Raw genomic sequence first — 20,978 nt, 5'->3', positions numbered from 1 at the left:
AACTCAGCACCACCTTCCTAACCTGCAATCTTCTTCCTGACCTCTCCGCCCCCACCCCCACTCCGGCCTATCACCCTCACCTTAACCTCCTTCAACCTATCGCATTTCCAACGCCCCTCCCCCAAGTCCCTCCTCCCTACCTTTTATCTTAGCCTGCTTGGTACACCTTCCTCATTCCTGAAGAAGGGCTCATGCCCAAAACGTCGATTCTTCTGTTCCTTGGATGCTGCCTGACCTGCTGCGCTTTTCCAGCAACACATTTTCAGCTCTGATCTCCAGCATCTGCAGTCCTCACTTTCTCTTCCAGAGAGATAAATAGTTCAGGATCATGAATGTATCAAAATTAAAGGCTGGACAAAGGAATGGTGGAGATAATTGACCAGTAGCTTGCTCGGAGGTTACAGAAATGTCCTGTGGAAGGGCAGGAAACCTGCACATATGGAGCAGTCAGCTGAATATTAGTGAGGTGCCAAAGTCCATAACAAATGATTAAATTAGTAGTCCCTTGAAAGACATAGCTTGATTAAAAACAGCTGCCATTGACTTACAGAAGAACTTTTAATAAATAATTAGTTGTATTGATGAAAGTTACTCAGACCACACCTGATGGATTTTCAGACGTTGTTTGAGATGGTGCCACAAGAACTTGGTTGATAAAATTAAGAGACAAAAACAGAAGTAGCCTCAGTTTTGTCGAAAATGATAAACTTCCCACTTTGAAATGTATTGCCTGTGACACAGTTGCACAGGTTGAGTAGGAGGGTGAGAGAGGAAGTGAAGAAGCAATGTGTTTAGTGCTGTGCATTGAAGGAGAAAGGGGGGGAGGGGTGGCTAATGAAGGAATGTAGACAGGCCTTACAAGTGGTTAACCCAGTCAGAAAGACAGCAGCTCAGCAGTACCACCAGGAGCTGCAAAGAGTAGCCCAGGGTGTGAGCGTGATGAGGCACCTTTACGGGAGGGGGGGGCGAGCTGATTTTTTATTTTAACTGGGGTCCAACAGGGGGACTTCTGTTGTCCAGTCTCCAGCTCTGCTTCACCCCTCCACCCACCTCCACCGACCCCCCACCACCCCACCCCCATCAGAAATCCCAGTGTGAAGTTGTACCCATGATGTGGATAGCCACCAATTGTGTTGGTTTTGGAAGTAGGTTCATGGGGAGGTACCCTGCCACTGCCAAAGCAGCTCTTTAGTTATTTAAATTGATGCCACTGTGTCCTGTTGGCCAACACCCGAGCCACTGTTATTCTTGCCTCCTGGAATCCACCCCCAGCAGCTTGTCTGTGTCAGAGGAACCTTCCTGGTGTGACACCCTTGTCTCACACTCTCCCAATTCTTCCTGGGACTGGCCAAATCTCGGCCAATGTCTTTATCAGACTGAAATTTGTGTTCCTATCACAACCAAGTTCTGGGTGCCTTTGCTAGAAGAGAGCTGGAGCCAAGGCAGGTGCAAACAAATGATAATTTTTGACTATTTACTCGACTTACAGAGACAGACCTTACCAAGAGTTCACCTCTAGGTTCCTACATTGACATCAGCTGAAATCACTAGTGATGATCTCTAACAATGAGCATAATTGCTATGAGCCTGTATAATATAGCACCTTAGGAAAAGACACAAACTATGAACTTCTCAAAATTTATAAACAAACTGCGCTTAGTTGTACTTACTGTAAAATTGAGTATAAGCAGTTCCAAGATTTAACTCACATTCTTCTGTAAACTATCATTGCTATCTGAACAAGAAAAATGTCTGAGTGATTTGAGTTTGCAACTAGAAATGTCAAATATAAAAGCAATGTTATGGTTGCTATTCCCATTGCTAAATCATGGGTTAATCAGTTGGGGTATTATGGATATTTCTGGGCATTAAACTTCAGCAAAATATGTAAAGGCTTGAGAAAGGGTACAGAAGTTCACTGAGGTTAAAGGAGTTCAGCTGTGAAGAGATTTTGAAGACATCAAGATAGTTTTCCCTGGCACAGAGAAGGAATGGGGTGATGCATGTTCTGACCAGATGAGAGATTATGACTCTGCTCTTTTCGCATGTCCATCACAAAGATTTGAATTCCTTTTCGCACTCAGCTACACATGACTCCAATAAAAATGCTAGCTCACTAGAATCAAATAAGGTACATGTTTAAAAGGTTTCTTGAGTGAAAAGAAGAGGACATTTATTATCTGTGTAGTGATTTGCGACATCAGAGATACCAGTTTTCAGCCAATTTGATATACTCCATGATTTTTGTTTCAATTAATTTAGAGGTATGAGGGTGTCACTGGCTAGGCCAGCATTTATGGCCTGTCCCTAACAGCCCAGAGGACAATTAAGAGTCAAACACATTACTGTGGTGCTGGAGTCACCTGTAGGCCAGACCAAGTAAGGATGTCAGTTTCCTTCCCTAAAGAACATTAATGACAAGAAACAGTCGGAGGTACTGAGTATGACAAAAACTGTGGACCCTAGCAACATTATGTCAATAGTGCTGAAGACTTACACTCCAGAACTTGTCATTCCCCTAGCCAAGCTGTTCCAGTAGAGTTACTTGAGATGTTAGTTTTTAATCTGTAACCATAATTGTTGAACTGATATCTTGTAGCAAATGATGCAGGACTTTGAGTTCTTGCTAAATAGATAATTTTCTAAAGTGCCTTATCCATGGATGTTGCCTTTTAAAAGGCTGAGTGAAAAGAAGGAGAGAGTGTTTTCCAGTTCTGATGTTAGAAATCCATTGTGTCACACTCTGCATGGCTACCAAAGTAGGCAATTGAAAAACAGATCATTTATGTATTCCTGTATGTGGCCTCATTGGTGTTTCCCAACCTCTCACCCCACACCCAAATCTGGATTATTCATGTTTTATGCAGTTCATCTCAGTGCATGAAATTTCTCTTTGAAGCTTTATGTAAAAACAGTCAATACAAATCAGAGTTCCAATGCATTCTAATAACAAAGGTTAATTTTGGCTCAGAATTGTTTTTCTTTATTATAGCTTTCCTGAGCTGAATAACCTATGGGAAGCTGATTGTTGTGGTCATTTTTGCATCATTACCTTTTCCTTTGCAAAAATGCTTTCATCCATTAATGTTTCAGTTATAGAAATCAGATGGAAGTTTGGAAATTGATTGTCCATCTTTCAGTGCAATCATAACACAAGATGATAGTTTGCAAGATGAGGTGAGGTTCTGACAAAAGCAGATAAGAAGGAAACTATTCACCTTGTGTATCAATAACCACAAAATTCATAAATGTAAAATTATTGCTTAAAGGTCTAGAGGGAAAAGTTGTAGAATTGTTGAGTCATGCATCACAGTAACAGACCCTTCGGTCCAACCAGTCCCAAACTAAATTAATCGCACCTGCCAGCTCCGTTCCCATATCCGTCCAAACCTTTCTGATTCATGTACATACCTAAGTGTCTTTTAAACACTATATCTGTATCCACATCTACCACTTCCTCAGATGATCATTCCATACGCAAACCTCCCTCTGTGTAAAATATTTGCCCCTCATGTGCCTTAAAAATATGCCCCCAGTCTTGAAATCCCCCGACCGAGGAAAAAGACACCTGCCATTAACCATATTTATACCTTTCATGATTTTATAAACATCTATAAAGTCACCAAGTTCAAAATTAATCTGTAGAAGTAATCAGCTGGATGTTATTGTACTTGGAATGTACTCACCATTAGATTTCAAAAGTATGAAAGTTGGACAAGCTCAGTTTGGCGAATACCAAATTCTGGGGGTCCATCTTCACAGTGGCAGCCAGTGGTGTGTTTTCCTCTGGTACTTTTACCCTTGTGAAAAATAGTGACATCCTTAACCCCTCAAACACTGCCGGACAACCAAAGGGCTGACAGCTCATCAGCTACAGTAGCTCCATCACTGACCATCAATAAGGAAGGACGCAGGAGCCTTGAATGTGTGCTCTCCCAGGATCAGACATCAAGCTCGGCCCTTCACTTTACTGTGAAGCAGACACACTTGGGTGCAGTAAAGAATGAGATAATAAGGATAAATTGGCAAGACTCCCAATTCACAACTGTGAAACCAACTGCACATGAATAGCTATCTGCCTATAATTTAATCATTAGCTGTTTCTAAATCCATCCATGTAATTGTTCCCCATGAAGCAATGGTACTTGAGTGTGGTTTAAACAGAAGCATGGGCATAATGAACGATCACAATTCTGAGACAATGAGGCTAGTACGAAAAGAGTCTAAGTGCTATACGATGAGTTACGACCATGTTGAAACATGCAACAAAGGTTTCTGAAGGCTGCAGCTGAGCTATTAGTTATCTAATGACCACTGAGTGTACGATTCAAGATTTGAAAGTTCAGGATCCATTTCTTGCTGAGTGATTACATTTTGAGCCACAGCTTTTATGCAGGTTTAGGGGGTGAAACGTATAAAATAGGTGGCTGGCCTGTTACCTGTCACCCACCTGTGTGAACTGACCCTCCTAATAATCAAGGTGGGTGGGTGCTGAAATCAGTAGGCCGCCTGTAATATTAAAATACATAATTAAAGGTCAACTAAGTTTGTTCCCGAGCCTATTGACCAGGATAATGCATATAGTCACACTGAAAGGCCACTTCATGTCTTAATGAGAAGAGATGGGAAGGAAAGGGGTACGCCTCATTTCAGGGGGACCCTGCATGGCTCGGTGAGATGTCTCCATGTCTGCATAACATCTCCCATGTCCTCTTCCCCCTCCCCACACCCCAACCTTACTTCCTCACCAGTTGCCCTTTCACAACCCACTCCCCCGAGCCCCGAGATCTCCCTGTTCAAAAACCAGTAACTCTGAGTCATGTGGAGAAAGTGAGGACTGCAGATGCTGGAGAGTCAGAGCTGAAAACTGTGGCGCTGGAAAAGCACAGCAGGTCAGGCAGCATCGGAGAGCAGGAGAGTTGACGTTTCGACATAAGCCCTTCATCAGGAATATGGGGGGGAAGGGGGCTGAGAGATAAATGGGAGGGGGGTGGTGGAGGTGGGGCTGGGGCGAAGGTAGCTCGGAAGGCGAGAGGTGAATACAGGTGGGAGATCATTTTGATAGGTCGGTGGGGAAGGTGGAGCGGATAGGTGGGAACGATAGCGGTGCCAAGTTGGAGGGTTATATCTGGGATGGGGTCGGGGGAGGAAAGACTTAGAAACTGTTGAGGTCAGCATTGATGCTGTGTGGTTGAAGGGTCTCAAGGCAGAAGATGAAATGTTCTTTCTCCAGTTGTCGGGTGTCTTTGATTGGGTAGTGGAAGAGGCTCAGGACTTGCATGTGGGAGGGGGAGTTGAAGTGGTCAGCCACAGGGCGGTGGGGTTATTTAGTGCGTGTGTCCCAGAGGTGTTCCCTGAAATGCCCTGACATGTTTCAGGGCACAGCTCTGGGACACACGCACCAAACAACCCTACCACCCTGTGGCCGACCACTTCAACTCCCCCTCCCACACCGCCAAGGGCATGCAAGTCCTGAGTGATCTCCGCTGCCCAGTCAAAGCCACCCAACAACTGGAAGAAGCTTGCCGCATCTTCCATCTTGGGACTCTTCAACCACACGACATCAACATCGACTTCACTAGATTCCAAATCTCCCCTCCACCTGCCCACCTCATCCCAACCCTACAACTTGACACCGCCTTCTTGACCTGCATTACCTGTCCATCTTCTTTCTCTCGTATTCGCTCCACCCTCCCCACCGAATTACCACAGTTACCCCTTCCCCAACTGCATCGACCTATCACCTTCCCAGCTACCTTTCCTCCACACCCACACCCTACCCTCCGCATTCCTGCCCAAAACATCGACTCTCCTGCTCCTTGATGCTGCCTGTGACCTGCTGTGCTTTTCCAGTGTCACACCTTTCGACTCTGAGTCATGTGGCAGCCCTTGTGCTCTCTTGTGCAGTCCCGGTAGCGCCTACTACCGTGTTTCTGAGGCTGCCAATCTGCGCTGCCAATATTTCCCTTTTAACAAAAAAGCAGCCTATAGAATTCCGTATCACAGAAGGAGACTAATCAGCCTATTAGCTTATGCTAAGCCCATAACAGAGCTTCGTAAAAGGTAAAAACAAGGACTGCAGATGCTGGAAACCAGATTCTAGATCAGAGGGGTGCTGGAAAAGCACAGCAGGTCAGGCAGCATCCGAGGAGCAAGAAAATCGATGTTTTGGGCAAAAGCCCTTCATCAGGAATAGAGCCTCTATTCAATTTTCCTGCTCCTCAGATGCTGCCTGAACTGCTGTGCTTTTCCAGCACCACTCTAATCTAGAACCCATAACAGAGCTTGTCAATGAGTACCACTTCCATACTATTTCTCCAAGACCATGATGCGTTTTTATTTCTTTTCCTTTTGATATGTTTGAAATTCAGTTGGAGAGCCATAAAGAATTACATTTGATTCCACATGCTCTCGTCATTCCATGTTTGCTTCTATCCACTATGTGCTCAACTCCTGATTTAATTTCCTCACCCCTCCCACCACCCTTGAGGATGTTAGCTGGCAGTCATTCTGACCCGTTTAGCCTGGAACCAAGTCAACAGCTCTCTAACTAAATAAGACAGTCAGGAGGCTGGGAGAGCACAGCGAGCCAGGCAGCATCAGGACGTGGAGAAGTCGACATTTCGGGTGTAACCCTTCTTCAGTCCTGGTGCTGCCTGGCTTGCTATGTTCTTCCAGCGTCCTGCCTGTCTACTTTGGATTCCACCTTCTGCAGGGATTTTTTTTATCTCTAACTAAATAAGGCCAGTAAACCAGTTTGGGGTGGTCCTTTTGCAACAACTTGTCAAAGGTCATTGATCTGAAATTCTAACACAGTGCACTTTCTCTGCACAGATGTTGCCAGATTTGATGAGTATTTGCCACATTTTCTGTTTTTCTTTTGTTTCAGATTTCCAACATCATTTTAAAACATATATTGTGTTAGAAAGAAGCAGTTGATTTCATTTGAGCTAATTTCTAAATTTCAAAGAAGGTGATTTGATCATCTTTGCAGTGATTGCATACTTGACGGTAATCTTGAGTTAATCAAATATGAACGGTCATCATTCAAGAGCACCACTTTCAATCATCCACCTTCGTGTACCCAAGGCAACACCAGCAAGAGGTGGTTTGAAATTCTGCCCATGTCTTTATAAATCTACAGCACAGCCAGGAATCTCAGTCCTACTACTTATTTATTTTATTTTACGAATGGGCTAAGAATAATGTGGTGATGTATTGCAACAATAAAAGTTTGTTTACTCCAGAGGAGTTGGAAGGATGTGTAAATATTAATTTTAATGAATCTCTGTCTCGTGAAATAACTCTATCCTTGTCATACATCGAACCTCTCCAGCCTGTTTGTATAGGGATGATTGATTTATCATGAAGGCGATGCTGATCCTCCTGAAAGCAACAAGGGAATAAATTGGAATTTGGTGTAAGTCTACTAATGCTGTTCTTTCAAAAGAGGTGCAAGAAGCAATGAGCGTCATCCTGTTGTATTGTCTTCTCTCCTTCAAATAACCCTCAACTAACTGTTTCCGTGATGGTGTGTTTTGTGTAGATGACCACTCCCAAGTGAGCAAGGCCTCCCTCGGTGTCAGGATTCTGGATGTCAATGATAATGCTCCAGAACTTTCCATGCCATTCGAAGCTACTATTTGTGAAGATGCCAAAGCGGGTCAGGTAGATGCAATATTCATTGGATTTTTCGGTTAATACAACCAGCTAAATCTTCTCCGAGAGCAAGTCATCAGTTGATACAAGCTAATTCTGGTCCTCATTAAGCAAAGCCATCCAATTGATTTCAATAAACAGGGAATCAATAAGTATTTGAGGTAATGGCCCATTGACAACCGCCTAATATGCAAGTCATTTTGAGTTCCCAGGCTTGCTTTGCTGACTGAAGGTTTTCACAGAGGCTGAAAACATAATTAATGCAAATGCAGCATGATAAAGATTTTCCCAAGAGTTTTCAGACAGATATTTACATACTGAGAGCACATAGAGGATAGTTCTGCCACTGAAAGGTTTCCTGACAGCAATTGTTAAAGATGAAGAGTTAAGGCCTGGGAGGGTGGATTTTCTCAATATGTGCTGCCACACTATGCTTGGAGCAGTGAGAGAGGCATTCCCAGTCAAATTGCTAAAGTTAAACATTTACAAGGTGGTTGCTTATATCACTTAATTTTTTTAAAGTACACTTATATTGTGAGTTTTACAATAAGACACATTTCTTCACAAATACTTTTGAAGTGTAGTCACTATAGTGGTGTCCGAAGAGCAGAAAGCAATTTGCACACATCAAAGTCCTACAATGTGGTAACGGTTAAGGGCCAGAATACAAGGCAAAATTCTCTGTTTCTCTTAAAAATATTACTTTAAAAAAGAGACAGTAGCTCAGTTTAATATCATATCGTAAACAGCATTGCCAACAATGTAGTGCTCCCTCAGTATTGAAATGTGACTGTGAACTTGGACGATATGTTCAGATCTCTGGAGTAACAGACAGTTGCTCAGTTTCATATCTGACAGTTGCCAGCAGCAACCTGTTTGGGAGATCACAGTGTTTCCATACATGCTTTAGGAGCTGACAACTCCTGGAGTATCATGTTGATGGAAGAGAGTACCATTCCCACTAGGTGTAGAAACAAAAGAAATAGGCTGTTTGAGGCTGCTCCACCATTCACTATGGTCATGGCTGATTATCCAGTTCAGTCACCTGTTTCTGCCTTTCTCCATAAACTTTGGAAGTCATGTTGCTGTTAATGTAATTACACAACTATACATGTTGGATGGTCACCATCTTTTGTGCTAATGGAAGCGAGTGGGATCATATAAGGGTCATGGAGTTTGCAATCAATGAGTAGGTCATCAGGATTGGTTTTGGAACTTGGCTTTGCACTACTGCCATTATTAAAGTTCCCTTCCTTACCAGAGCGTAAGATTCTCTCTACACTGTTCTGTGTTTGATAGTATCCCTCTAGAATTGATAATGTTCCCATCTCATAGGGATCACTCCATCCTCAATGTACCAGCTAATAAGTGAACTCTGACAAGCACTAAAACTAACCTAATTAGACTTGCTGAGATCCCAGAAAGAAACAGACACAAGACAGATTTCCTCTCCTCTTATGAAACCTGAGTATATCCAAAATTCTCATGTGTGGGCCCCATACACATGATGCCTCATTCATCCCTCAGCCCAATGGTGACAACATCTCAGGTTTAAAGAGCTCACCCTTACTTTCAAATCCCATTACAGTAGCCCCTCCCTGTAACTTCCTCCAGCTCTGCAGCCCTCCAAAATATTGACACTCCTCCAATTACCCTCTCATGTATTTTAATTGAATTGTGCCAATTTTAATTGTTCTACCATTGGGGGCTGTACCTTCAGCTACCTGGGCAGTATGTCTTTCAGTTCCTTCTCTGACCCCTTCTTCCTCTCTTATCTGCAGGCACAACTTAAAACCTATTCTTTAATGTAGCTCCTAGTAACCTGTCTATCTCTCCGCGTAACTCAGCTTTTTTTTGTAGATTACTTACAATGTGGAAACAGGCCCTTCAGCTCAACAAGTCCACACCGACCCGCCGAAGCGCAACCCACCCAGGCCCATTCCCCTACATTTACCCCTTTACCTAACACTACAGGCAACTTACCATGGTCAATTCACCTGACCTGCACATGTTTGGAGTGTGGGAGGAAACCGGAGCACCCGGAGGAAACCCACACGGACACGAGGAGGATGTGCAAACTCCGCACAGTCAGTCACCTGATGCGGGAACTGAACCCAGGTCTCTGGTGCTGTGAGGCAGAAGTGCTAACCACTGTGCCACCGTGCCGCCCGCTTTTGCTGGGAAATTTTCCTGTATAGCACTTTGGTAGATTTTATGACATTAAGATGCTGTAGAAATGCAAATTATCGTCGACAACAAAGTTGCAGAAGCTTATTGAATACTCTGCAATAATCGGTCACTTTAACGTGTTGTAAGCAGGGCCCGTGTATTTAATTTTCACAGTAATAGCAGATGGTTAATGCTGCCCATGATAGTCAGGGACAGTGGAGGTGTTGGGGACTGCATTGATGAAAGCCAGCATTCCTGCGAGCACAGAGTTCCACATCGTCAGCACTCTGGAAGAACTGCTACAGCTCAGACTTTGACGCTTTGTTCTTTGTTACAGCTGATCCATACAGTCAGCGTGGTGGACAAGGACGAACCGCAGGGCGGCCATCGCTTTTACTTCACATTGGTTCCTGAAGCAGCTGACAGTCGCCATTTCACCCTCTGGGATATCAAAGGTACACCTTGCTCCCAAACCCACTTTACAAGAGGTAGCAAACCTGAAAGGCGAATTGGGTGCAAGTGGCAAGAAGAATACGGTTCAAACTTGTATCCACAACAGTACACAGTACCACATTGCAAATAAGATGTAATCTTGAGGCAAATTGCTTCAACATTACATCCAGAGAAAGACTAATGTTAAATTTATTCCAGTATGCCATACTTTCACCCCAGAGTTTTGACAGAAGTTATTATATCAGTGTTTTGAAAGTAATATCACCCATTCTTCATATCTGATGGTTAATTCCAGTAAGTCTATTATTCAACATTGAAAAATCAGTCATTGTCAAAGAGGACAGTGATTCTTACTACCAATTGAGTCACAGGCAGATTTAACATGTTCATTTGAAGTCCCTTGGTCAAGTATTTCAGTCAAGGCAGAAAATAAGTGGTTTTACAATTACATCACAGTGCATAACTTTAAGGCCTAAGTATAGTTACTGTAGGTAGTGGAATGAAAACGCTATAAAGCAGTCGCTTATATAACAACTATCTAAGTTTAATAACTATCCCACCTGCCCTGAATAGCCCATTGTTACACCAAATTCAGCATTGTTTAATGTGATGTAAAAGGTCTGGTTCAAAAAGAATGCATTCACAGGTTGAAAAAACATGTAACTACATTCTGAAGAATGCAGGCAGAGTTCATGTGTATATTTAAGACTGAGATAGATAGATTCTTGATCAGTGAGGAATCAAGGTTACACAAAAATGCAGTAAAGTGAGAATAAAGATTGTCAGATCAGTCATGATCCCATTGAATGGCAGAATAGGCTTGAGGAACCAAATGGCCTACTCCTGCTCCGACTTCTTATGGATTTAGAAAGTCATATTGGATTTGAAAGTTTAACTCTGTTTATCTTTCCACAGATAATGCCAGACTTACTGTGTTGCTCCAGCCCTTTCTGTTTATGTTACAGATTTCCGACATCCACTGTATTTTGCTTTTATGATGATCCTGGATTTGATCATTCTATTCACAAGCGTTTTAATCTTCATTTCATCCCTGTTCCCAATTCACCTTGCACATCGAAGGGACTCCAAAGGGTGACTCTCCTCTGGTTGCTCTCTTTTCAATGGACCGAGATATGTCCTCTGTTCAGTCATTACCTGTAAGGAGAGGTGGCACCGATCAAAAACGAAAGATTAAATGAGTAATTGAGATTGAATAACATAGCTGTATAGTTAGGTAAGAAGATGAGCGATAGAGGAGTGAGACATTATACAAAAAATTAGAATAAAAGGAACAGAAGGAGGTTTACAGAGTCATAGACTCAAAACTGTACAGCATGGGAAAAGGCCCTTCGGTCCAACTCACCCGTGCAGAACAAATATCCAACATTAATCTAGTCTCATTTACAAGCATTTGCCCCATAGCCCTCTAAACCCTTCCTATTCATGGACCATCCAGATGCTTTATAAATGTTGGAATTGTGCTAGCCTCCACCACCTCCTCTAGCATTACATTCCATATAGGCATCACCTTGTGCATGAAAAAGATTTCCCTTAGGTCTCTTTTAAATCATTCCAATCTCACCTTAAACCTATGTTTCTTGTTTTGGACCCCTCTATCCTGAGGAAAAGAACTTGGCTTTTCACCCCATCTATGCTCCTCATGATTTATAAACTTCTATAATCTCTTTTATAAACCTCAGTCTCCGAGGCTACAGGGAAAACAGCCCCAGCCTATTCACTTCTCCCTCTCGCTCAAACACTCCAACCCTGGCAATATCCTTGTGCATCGTTTCTAAACCCTTTGAAGTTTCACAACATCACTCCTATACCATGGACCCAGAATTGAATGCAGTTTTCCAAAAATGGCCTAACCAATGACCTGTACAGCCACAACATGATCTCCCAACTCCTATATTAATGTACTCACCAATAAAGACAAGCATGGTAAATGCTTTCTAGACCACCCTGTCAACCTGCGACTCTTTGTGGAGAGCATTACCATCAGCGTGGTTCAGTTGGACAGAATGGCCTGTTTCTGCACTGTAGGTGCTGTGTTCGAGGCAAGGATTATATTTGAATTGTCCAACAGTAATCAGTTTGTAAAGTTATAGTGTTCTGTTGGACAAGTGATTTCTTTTCAGGGGTCATGCTGCAATTGTTCAGATGGAGCTGCATAGTTTTTGCAAGTGAATGATTAAAGTTATCCATTATGTCACCAAGCATAGTGAGTGTGCAGAACTTTGACAGATGACAGCCTTGCTTATCATTCCATTCGTGCATTAACAGCTCTTCTGGCTCTGTAAGTGCCAACCATTTGAAAAGTAGGAATTAACAATTAATTAGCTAGCAGTCAGTTTGATACAGAACTGGATCTGACATTATGCTCCCTATTATACTGCTGTCAAAATATGCTGCGTGCTGAGGAGAACTGTTGCCAATGACTTTCCACCTTCCTCTAACATCAAGAGTTTTGAAGATACATTTTCAAGGATTCCAAGATCTTCACCTGGTATTTGTTTTCCCATTAAATTATGGTGTACACTTGCAGGTGGAGGTAGGTATACACTTTACTATTAACTATGAATATACTGCTTGTCTGTATCTCTCTGGCGATATTGGTATTGTGGCTGTGGATTAGGGCTATTTGTCCCATTAAACTGTTAGCACTTGGTCAGCAATATCCTGCAGGTTGAGTGAATTCACCCATGTGACACTATAGAGATGTTTGGCTATTAACATTGAGGCCAGCAGAATTGGATTTGGTTTCATAATGAGCACAAAGCTGTGTATAACTTAAACACAACAATAAGCTTGATTCTGAGGAGCGGATAATACAGTGGTACTGTCCCTACCTCTGGGCCAGGAGGCATGTGTTCAAGTCCTACTTTCTTCAGTGGTGCATTGTAGGATGTCTGAACAGGTTGATTAAAAAAAATCTAAATTTGATTCCGCCAACTGCTTTTCTTCCCAAACTCTTTGTATATTTGTCACTGTGACTCAATGACACCTAGATATGATCAGTATTACACAGGGTTGTATTATAATGACATGTCACATGGACCAAGCTTGTATCCCCTTGATTATTGGATATTAAGAGATGTTGAACAAAAATGTTTGAATGTTTTAATAAGCTAATAGAAACTATTTCTGCTGATGAGGAATTACAAATCAAGGCTGGAATTGCCTTAAAATAGAGCTGAGTCACTCAGGGACACTTTCAGGGTGCACTTCATGTGCTGGAAGAAATTTGGAACATTCTATAAACAAAAAGACTGTTAAAGTTGTGGGTCCATGGACAATTGTTAGAATGAGATTTTACATTGTTGTCTATCAGGGTGTAAGAATGTGACACGCTATAACTGAGGAGTGCCTGAAGTACCAGTGTTACGATAATGTCATATAAACATGGTAGGAGAATAGCTTAGGATCTCAAAGGAGTAAAAACTGCAATTTAGGTCCTCACAGTTTTTGTATAAATGTTTACCACATCATTGTATCTTGTAATAGGTGTTAACAATAAACTATGTTGTGTTTAAGAGGATATTCTTGTTAACTAGCAAGTTGTTTTCCTCTGCTGCATCAGGCCCTATAAATCCTACCGGGAAATCTACCACATTGTGAACAATAGTATGAACAGCCTCATACAACATGGTGATCAGCAGTGAGAATTGATCGTACAACAGATATATTTGTTTGCAAATACAGCAGCAATTACTGAACCAGAATGGACACATAAGATTGTACAAAATAGGAGAAGGAACTAAATTGCTCTTAAAGATAATCTGCACAGGTTCAACAGGCTGAATGTTTTCCCCTTGTGTCTTGTTAGTACCTGAACAGCATATTTTGGTGATTTGTGTACATGGACTTCTAAATTTCTATGGACCTCTACTGCTCCAAGCATTTCACTATCCAGATCTAGCCTTTATTTATGGCTTAAAATAGATTATTTCATATTTGCATTCATTCAAAACATTTGCTGTAGTTTTGCCAAGCACCTTTCAATATCCTTCTGTAATTTTATGCTTTTGCATTACTTATTATGCCAGCAATCTTCTGCGTGGCTAACTGCCATGTTTAGTCATTAATAAATCATGTAAAACAGTTTAGACTCCGTATTCTTGTTAGAAAGAACTGGTCACTGCTTTCCAAATGAAATACACTCCTACATTCGTACTCTCAGTTTCCAACTACATAACCAGGTCAGTAATCTACTTACCACCATGAGAGTTTATATTTTAGTCAATGACTTCTGTGCAGATCCACATCAAATTAGATTAGATTAGATTAGATTACTTACAGTGTGGAAACAGGCCCTTCGGCCCAACAAGTCCACACCGCCCCGCCGAAGCGCAACCCACCCATACTCCTACATCTACCCCTTACCTAACACTACAGGCAATTTAGCATGGCCAATTCACCTGACCTGCACATCTTTGGACTGTGGGAGGAAACCGGAGCACCCGGAGGAAACCCACGCAGACACGGGGAGAATGTGCAAACTCCACACAGTCAGTCGCCTGAGGCGGGAATTGAACCCGGGTCTCTGGCGCTGTGAGGCAGTGTGCCGTGCCGCCCAGAAATGGCTTATTGAAAAGCATATGAACTACATTGAAGATATTCCCCAGATATTTACTTTAGCAAGTTCCTCAAAAAAGGATTGAATTCGGTTTGGTAGACATGACCTAACCTTCACAAATTTGTGTTCATGTATTTTGGTCAGTCCATATTTCTCGAAGCACTCAGACACTTTTGATCCAATAGATTTGATTTAATTTATTTATTTATGTCATGTATGTTTTGTTACAAAATACAGTGAAAAGTGTTCTCGTGTTGCCACTCTCCAGCGCCATCTTAAAACATACAAAATTAAACATAGAATATAAAGGCAGAAGAATAAAGAAAAAAACCTTTCCCATAACTGCTGTCTAAATGTTCACTTCCTCTCCTTTACTTTTCATTAATATGTGTTTACTTTTCTAAGTTTCCAATTGTAAGGGCATTGAAAGAACCTTTAAAGGTTATGTTAAGAGGATCTTCATTTTACGCACTTACTTTCAAGGGTGAAACCCATTATGTTCTGGGCATTTGTTGGGCTTTGGTGCCTTTGCTTTTTTCTAATATTGTTTTCTTGCTCAGTAAGGAGTTTAGCAATTTGAGAAAGCAAATTCACCGAAATGTCCAATGTTGACATGGTTTCATTCATCAGAGTGCTTGCCTGGCACACCCGAGCTGTTCATTCCTGAGGAGACATCTACCCTTTGTTTCTTGTCAATCTAGTACCAACTCCTCAGAACCAAAATGTTTTAGCTTTAACTTTCAAATAGGGATTTGAAGACCTCAGCTTGCTGCCTAGAAGATTGCAATTGCAGACGGATTCTGTCAGCTTTCTTCAAGAGAAAACTAAATGCAGCATCACACACATTACACTGCGCTATTCTGTTTATCAATGGGATTAGAGAGGATTAGGAAGAGAAGAATTCCTCTGCATGTTTCATATATTTAATAAAATCTGTCAATATGAACACATAGTTGATAGAGCATGCTTTTGATGTTGTTATACCGAGGGAGAAGGAAACGTTTCTTTCTGATGTCAAGCAATGAGTTGTGGTTGAAACTCATCAACAGTTTGTTTATTTAGAATCAACTTGCATCATAGTCGAGAGCTGAATTAAACTTTACAATCAATCATTTTTCCAACTAAATTGAAAAAGCAGTAAAACAAAAAGAGCATAGTTAAATGATGTAATGGTCATTTGGTAGCAATCTCATGAAGACAGAAGAGTTTATTGCATCTGTGGCATCTGTTTTCAAGTGATTCCTGAAGCATCTCATTAGCTACATTTGTGAAGGCCAAGAATTGCTCTGCAAGTCTTTTTCTGAAGGTTTTCAATGGCTTTTCATTGCTTCCCCTCAACTATAAATATGCTTATATTCCAATATGGACTTGGGAGTGGTAGGAACAAGCATAAAATATGTGGAAATATTAACAAGACTTATGTTTCAATTAATATTTCTAAGGTCTTTCACAAACTAAAGTCAAAACAACTCACAGCAGACGTAGACGCTACATGCCACTGGCAAACCGGCCAGTATAGTAAGTCCAAATGTATTTCTCCAAACATCCTTTTTCTCATAAAAAAAAGCAAAAAGCTGCACGTTAGCAAAAATCTACTGAGAAGCCCTTTCTTTTGGTTTGCATTGCTTCTTTGGGGGTGATCATTTAGATGCAAATGATTTGGTTTCTGGAAGTTAGAGAAGGGCTTTACCTATGTTGTGACGTTGTTTACAGTGTTTCCATCTTATACTCTGCCCTTGACCTTTCTGCTGGTCCTTTTACAAATATTTTCTTTCTTCACTTTGAGTATATTGTTCACATTTGGCCTGGAGTGTCTCTCAGCATCACACAAAGTCTCATTTGTTCTCATATTAAAATACTTCAGCTGATGATTAACGACCTCAGAGTTTCTGCATATTCTTGTCTGGTCATATGAGCAATGCTACTGCATGCCATGTTATTGTGTAAGCCTGTCTGCACTGTTATTCAGCATGAGAAACGTTTGTAGCCACCATCCACTTTAAGGTTAGAATTCTACGGGGTCTGCACGGCCTGTTGTGATAGAGGAAAAGCAACTTGTTAGTTTAATAAGAAGCGGCATTTGTCTTGAACATTCTATGTTATTGAATTTTATTGCTTTGTAAAGTTACACTGATCTGATTGTGATTACAAGTAGAATTTGTATGATAGTTCTCAGTCCTTGAAGATCTTAAGATGTATCAAGTCCATGTTGGTGCGTATTTTACTCATCATCAGAATCAACCCTTTCAGCTGCTTACAACCCTATGCAGGGAATCTCGATTATCCAAACATGATGGGCGGGCACTATTTCGTTCGGATAATCGATTATTCGGTTAATTGATTAAATGCCTTTCCTCTGAGGCTCGGAGTTTTTAGTCTGCTCCCTGTTCAGGAGACTGAAGTAGCACGCAGCACCTGGGGCCCCACCGCCCCCCAACACCACCCCGATCTAGTGCAACACCACCCACCCACCCCCAAAATCATGCAACACTGCCCCCTCTGCCCCCGCCCACGTGCAACACCGCCCCTCTGCCCCCAAAACCGTGCAACACTGCCCCCTCTGCCCCCGCCCACGTGCAACACCGCCCCTCTGCCCCCAAAACCGTGCAACACTGCCCCCTCTGCCCCCGCCCACGTGCAACACCGCCCCTCTGCCCCCAAAACCGTGCAACACTGCCCCCTCTGCCCCCGCCCACGTGCAACACCGCCCCTCTGCCCCCAAAACCGTGCAACACTGCCCCCTCTGCCCCCGCCCACGTGCAACACCGCCCCTCTGCCCCCAAAACCGTGCAACACTGCCCCCTCTGCCCCCGCCCACGTGCAACACCGCCCCTCTGCCCCCAAAACCGTGCAACACTGCCCCCTCTGCCCCCGCCCACGTGCAACACCGCCCCTCTGCCCCCAAAACCGTGCAACACTGCCCCCTCTGCCCCCGCCCACGTGCAACACCGCCCCTCTGCCCCCAAAACCGTGCAACACTGCCCCCTCTGCCCCCGCCCACGTGCAACACCGCCCCTCTGCCCCCAAAACCGTGCAACACTGCCCCCTCTGCCCCCGCCCACGTGCAACACCGCCCCTCTGCCCCCAAAACCGTGCAACACTGCCCCCTCTGCCCCCGCCCACGTGCAACACCGCCCCTCTGCCCCCAAAACCGTGCAACACTGCCCCCTCTGCCCCCGCCCACGTGCAACACCGCCCCTCTGCCCCCAAAACCGTGCAACACTGCCCCCTCTGCCCCCGCCCACGTGCAACACCGCCCCTCTGCCCCCAAAACCGTGCAACACTGCCCCCTCTGCCCCCGCCCACCCGCCCCTCTGCACCCAACACCGGCCCCCACCCCAACCCGTCCAACACCGCCTCCTGTGTGTCCCCCCAACCCAGTACAACTCCACCCCCTCTCCGGGGCAATTGGACTGTACACCAACATCAAGACTGCTGCTGCTGGTGCTTTTGTGGGGTAAGTCTCCAAATAGCGCACAGACACAGCCACAGCCACACAACATCAAGACTGCTGCTGTTGTTGCTTTTGTGGGGTAAGTCTCCAAATAGCGCACAGACATAGCCACAGCCACACACACAACATTTTACTGCAACTTTTTGACAGGTTCTACCTTTGCCCTGTACAGGACAATGTTGGTCAGATTATCTGGGGAAGTTGGTGGGGGGGGTGGTTACAGTCCAGCCTTGTGTAGAACTCCAGGGAAAGTGTGGGGAGAGAGAGAGGGCAGGCAGTCAGTCATTTGGAGACGGTGCCTGTTTAATCACTGTCAACAAAAGACGCGATCACTGCTGGAAACTCATCTTTGATGTAATGTTTCCATCGGGACCTGGCGCTCTCCTTCAGATAATCTGCTTTTTGAATAATTGGTATTCGGATAATCGAGTTTCCTCTGTACATCATTTACCCCAAAGCTCTACTTTCCTTAAATCCAGACTGTTACTGGCTGGGTCAGTGTGCACTAATTAATTGCCCAGAGGCCAGTAAGAGACAAACACGTTGCTGTGGGTGTAGAGTCACATGTCGTCCAGACCAGGTAAGAATGCCAGTTTCCCTCCCTGAAGGGCATTTGTGCACCAGATCTGTTTTGTTTTCCTGACATTCAATAATGGATGTTTTTTATTGAGTTCAAAATCCACCAGGGATTCGAATCTGGGTCCCCGGGGCGAACATCGCCTGCCCCCTTTTTGTCTCATTATTAGATTAGATTACTTACAGTGTGGAAACAGGCCCTTTGGCCCAACAAGTCCACACCGACCCTCCGAAAAGCAACCCACCCAGACCTATTCCCCTACATTTACCCCTGAACCTAACACTACGGGCAATTTAGCATGGCCAATTCACCTAACCTGCACATTTTTGGACTGTGGGAGGAAACCGGAGGAAACCCACGCAGACGCGGGGAGAACGTGCGAACTCCACACAGACAGTTGCCTGAGGTGGGAATTGAACCCGGGTCTCTGGTGCTGTGAGGCAGCAGTGCTAACCACTGTGCCACCGTGCCGCCCATATTGCTGTACATTTGTCTATATAATGATATTTACCACTACCTCGCATCATTAGCTTTAGCAAGAAACACAAACAAGCTCCATCTTAGTCCTCTGAGGAAATCCAACATTTGTGCTCCTTCCTTCACTTCCCCATTTTAATCAGACCAGCGACTCACAACTTACACAACACTTGAAATTCTGCAAGGTTTTTCCTGCATTGTCTTCCATGAGAATCCAATGGAGACTCATAAGTATTTCACAAGAATTTTTGTTAGGGGATTTCTGTCTCCCAGGCCTGTTCTACCATTTAATTTTGTCATGGCTCATCTGTTTCTGAACTATATCTACTTGTATGGAACCCTTAAAAACCTTGACTAATCTCGCTCTAAAATTCCCCACTTCTGCTGGATTCTGTTCCTGGACGTAAGTGAGCAGATGCAGTAGGTGAAGAAGGTGGCAAATGGTATGTTAGCCACCAAAGCAAGAGAATTCAAGTTCAAGACCAGGAATGTCTTGCTGCAATTATACCAGGAATTGACGATACCACACTTGGAGCATTGTGTGCAATTTTGGTCTCCTTATTTGGGGAAGGACGTCCTGTTCATTTAGGGAGCGCAATAAAGGTTTATCAGACTGATTCCTGGGATGGCAGGACTGACGTACAGAGAGAGATTGGAAAGATTAGGAATATTTTCACTGGAGTTTAGAAGAATGAGGAGATTTCATAGAAATCTATAAATTTCTCACCAGATGAGACGGATAAATGTAGGAAGTACATTCCTGATTACCAGGGAAACCAGAACAAGGATGTATTTAGGACTGAGATGAGGAGACATTTCTGCATCCAGACAGTAGTGAATCTGTGGAATTCTCTACATGGAAAGCATCTGGAATCATAATGTTGAATGTATTTAAGAAGGAGTTAGCTATCACTCTTCGGGCTTTCGGGATCCAAGGGTATGGGAAGAAAGGAGCATTTTGAGATTCGCATGCAGTTGTCTATCCCATCATTCCTGGGAACTGAAACTCTGCACCAGGCTCACCAAATACTGCTCCAAGTCCCACTGAGTTAGGTTTCTTCACCTCAGCATCGTGTATAATCACCAATCCTGGTTGGAAGTATTCCAGAAGATTGTATTACATGAGCCCCGACCTCTGGCTCCCCCCAACCTTTCTACATGAGCCCCTACCTCTGTCTCCTCCCAACCTTTCACCAATGATGATCAACATGTCCATCTTTCCAGCAGACGGTCTTCCAACTAGAAAGCCACAAGTATCTCATTATCAAATAAGATGACCTCTGACTGTTTAACGAGTTGCCTTTAGCCTTCATGCCAAATATCTTTTGAGTGCTGCACGATATGTTTCTCTCCAGCAGTGTCTCAGATTTTAACTTTAGATTCTGGGAAGATACCTGCATCAGAATTTTATTTACTGCTTCTGACAGGTTCACAGGCATGAGCTTCTTGTCAGATTTAGCGAATAGCCTTCCCCCACTCTGCAAGTTGCTGGTGGAACAGGTGACACTTTAGTCAGTCTGCCTGCCCAGGCCCAATTCAGGCCTGTTAATAATCTCTGACAGAACATTTCTGAGCTGAAAAATGTGTTGCTGGAAAAGCGCAGCAGGTCA

The 20,978-nt window shown here is 43.5% G+C and overlaps 1 protein-coding gene across 2 annotated transcripts in view; it reads left to right on the top strand.

Moving 5' to 3' along the window:
* Positions 1 to 20,978, top strand: part of LOC122560006 (cadherin-22-like) — an 837,716-nt gene that overhangs the window by 753,495 nt on the left and 63,243 nt on the right. For both annotated transcript variants that reach the window (XM_043710157.1, XM_043710158.1), the window contains 2 exons: positions 7,547 to 7,668; positions 10,166 to 10,283. In XM_043710157.1, coding sequence (XP_043566092.1) covers positions 7,547 to 7,668; positions 10,166 to 10,283 — 240 coding nt within the window. The remainder of the gene's footprint in view (positions 1 to 7,546; positions 7,669 to 10,165; positions 10,284 to 20,978) is intronic.

The sequence above is a fragment of the Chiloscyllium plagiosum genome, chromosome 20 (assembly GCF_004010195.1).
Source record: "Chiloscyllium plagiosum isolate BGI_BamShark_2017 chromosome 20, ASM401019v2, whole genome shotgun sequence".
NCBI lineage: Eukaryota > Metazoa > Chordata > Chondrichthyes > Orectolobiformes > Hemiscylliidae > Chiloscyllium > Chiloscyllium plagiosum.
The sequence above is the reverse complement of the archived record's forward strand: the minus strand, read 5'-3'. Positions and strand labels throughout refer to the sequence as shown.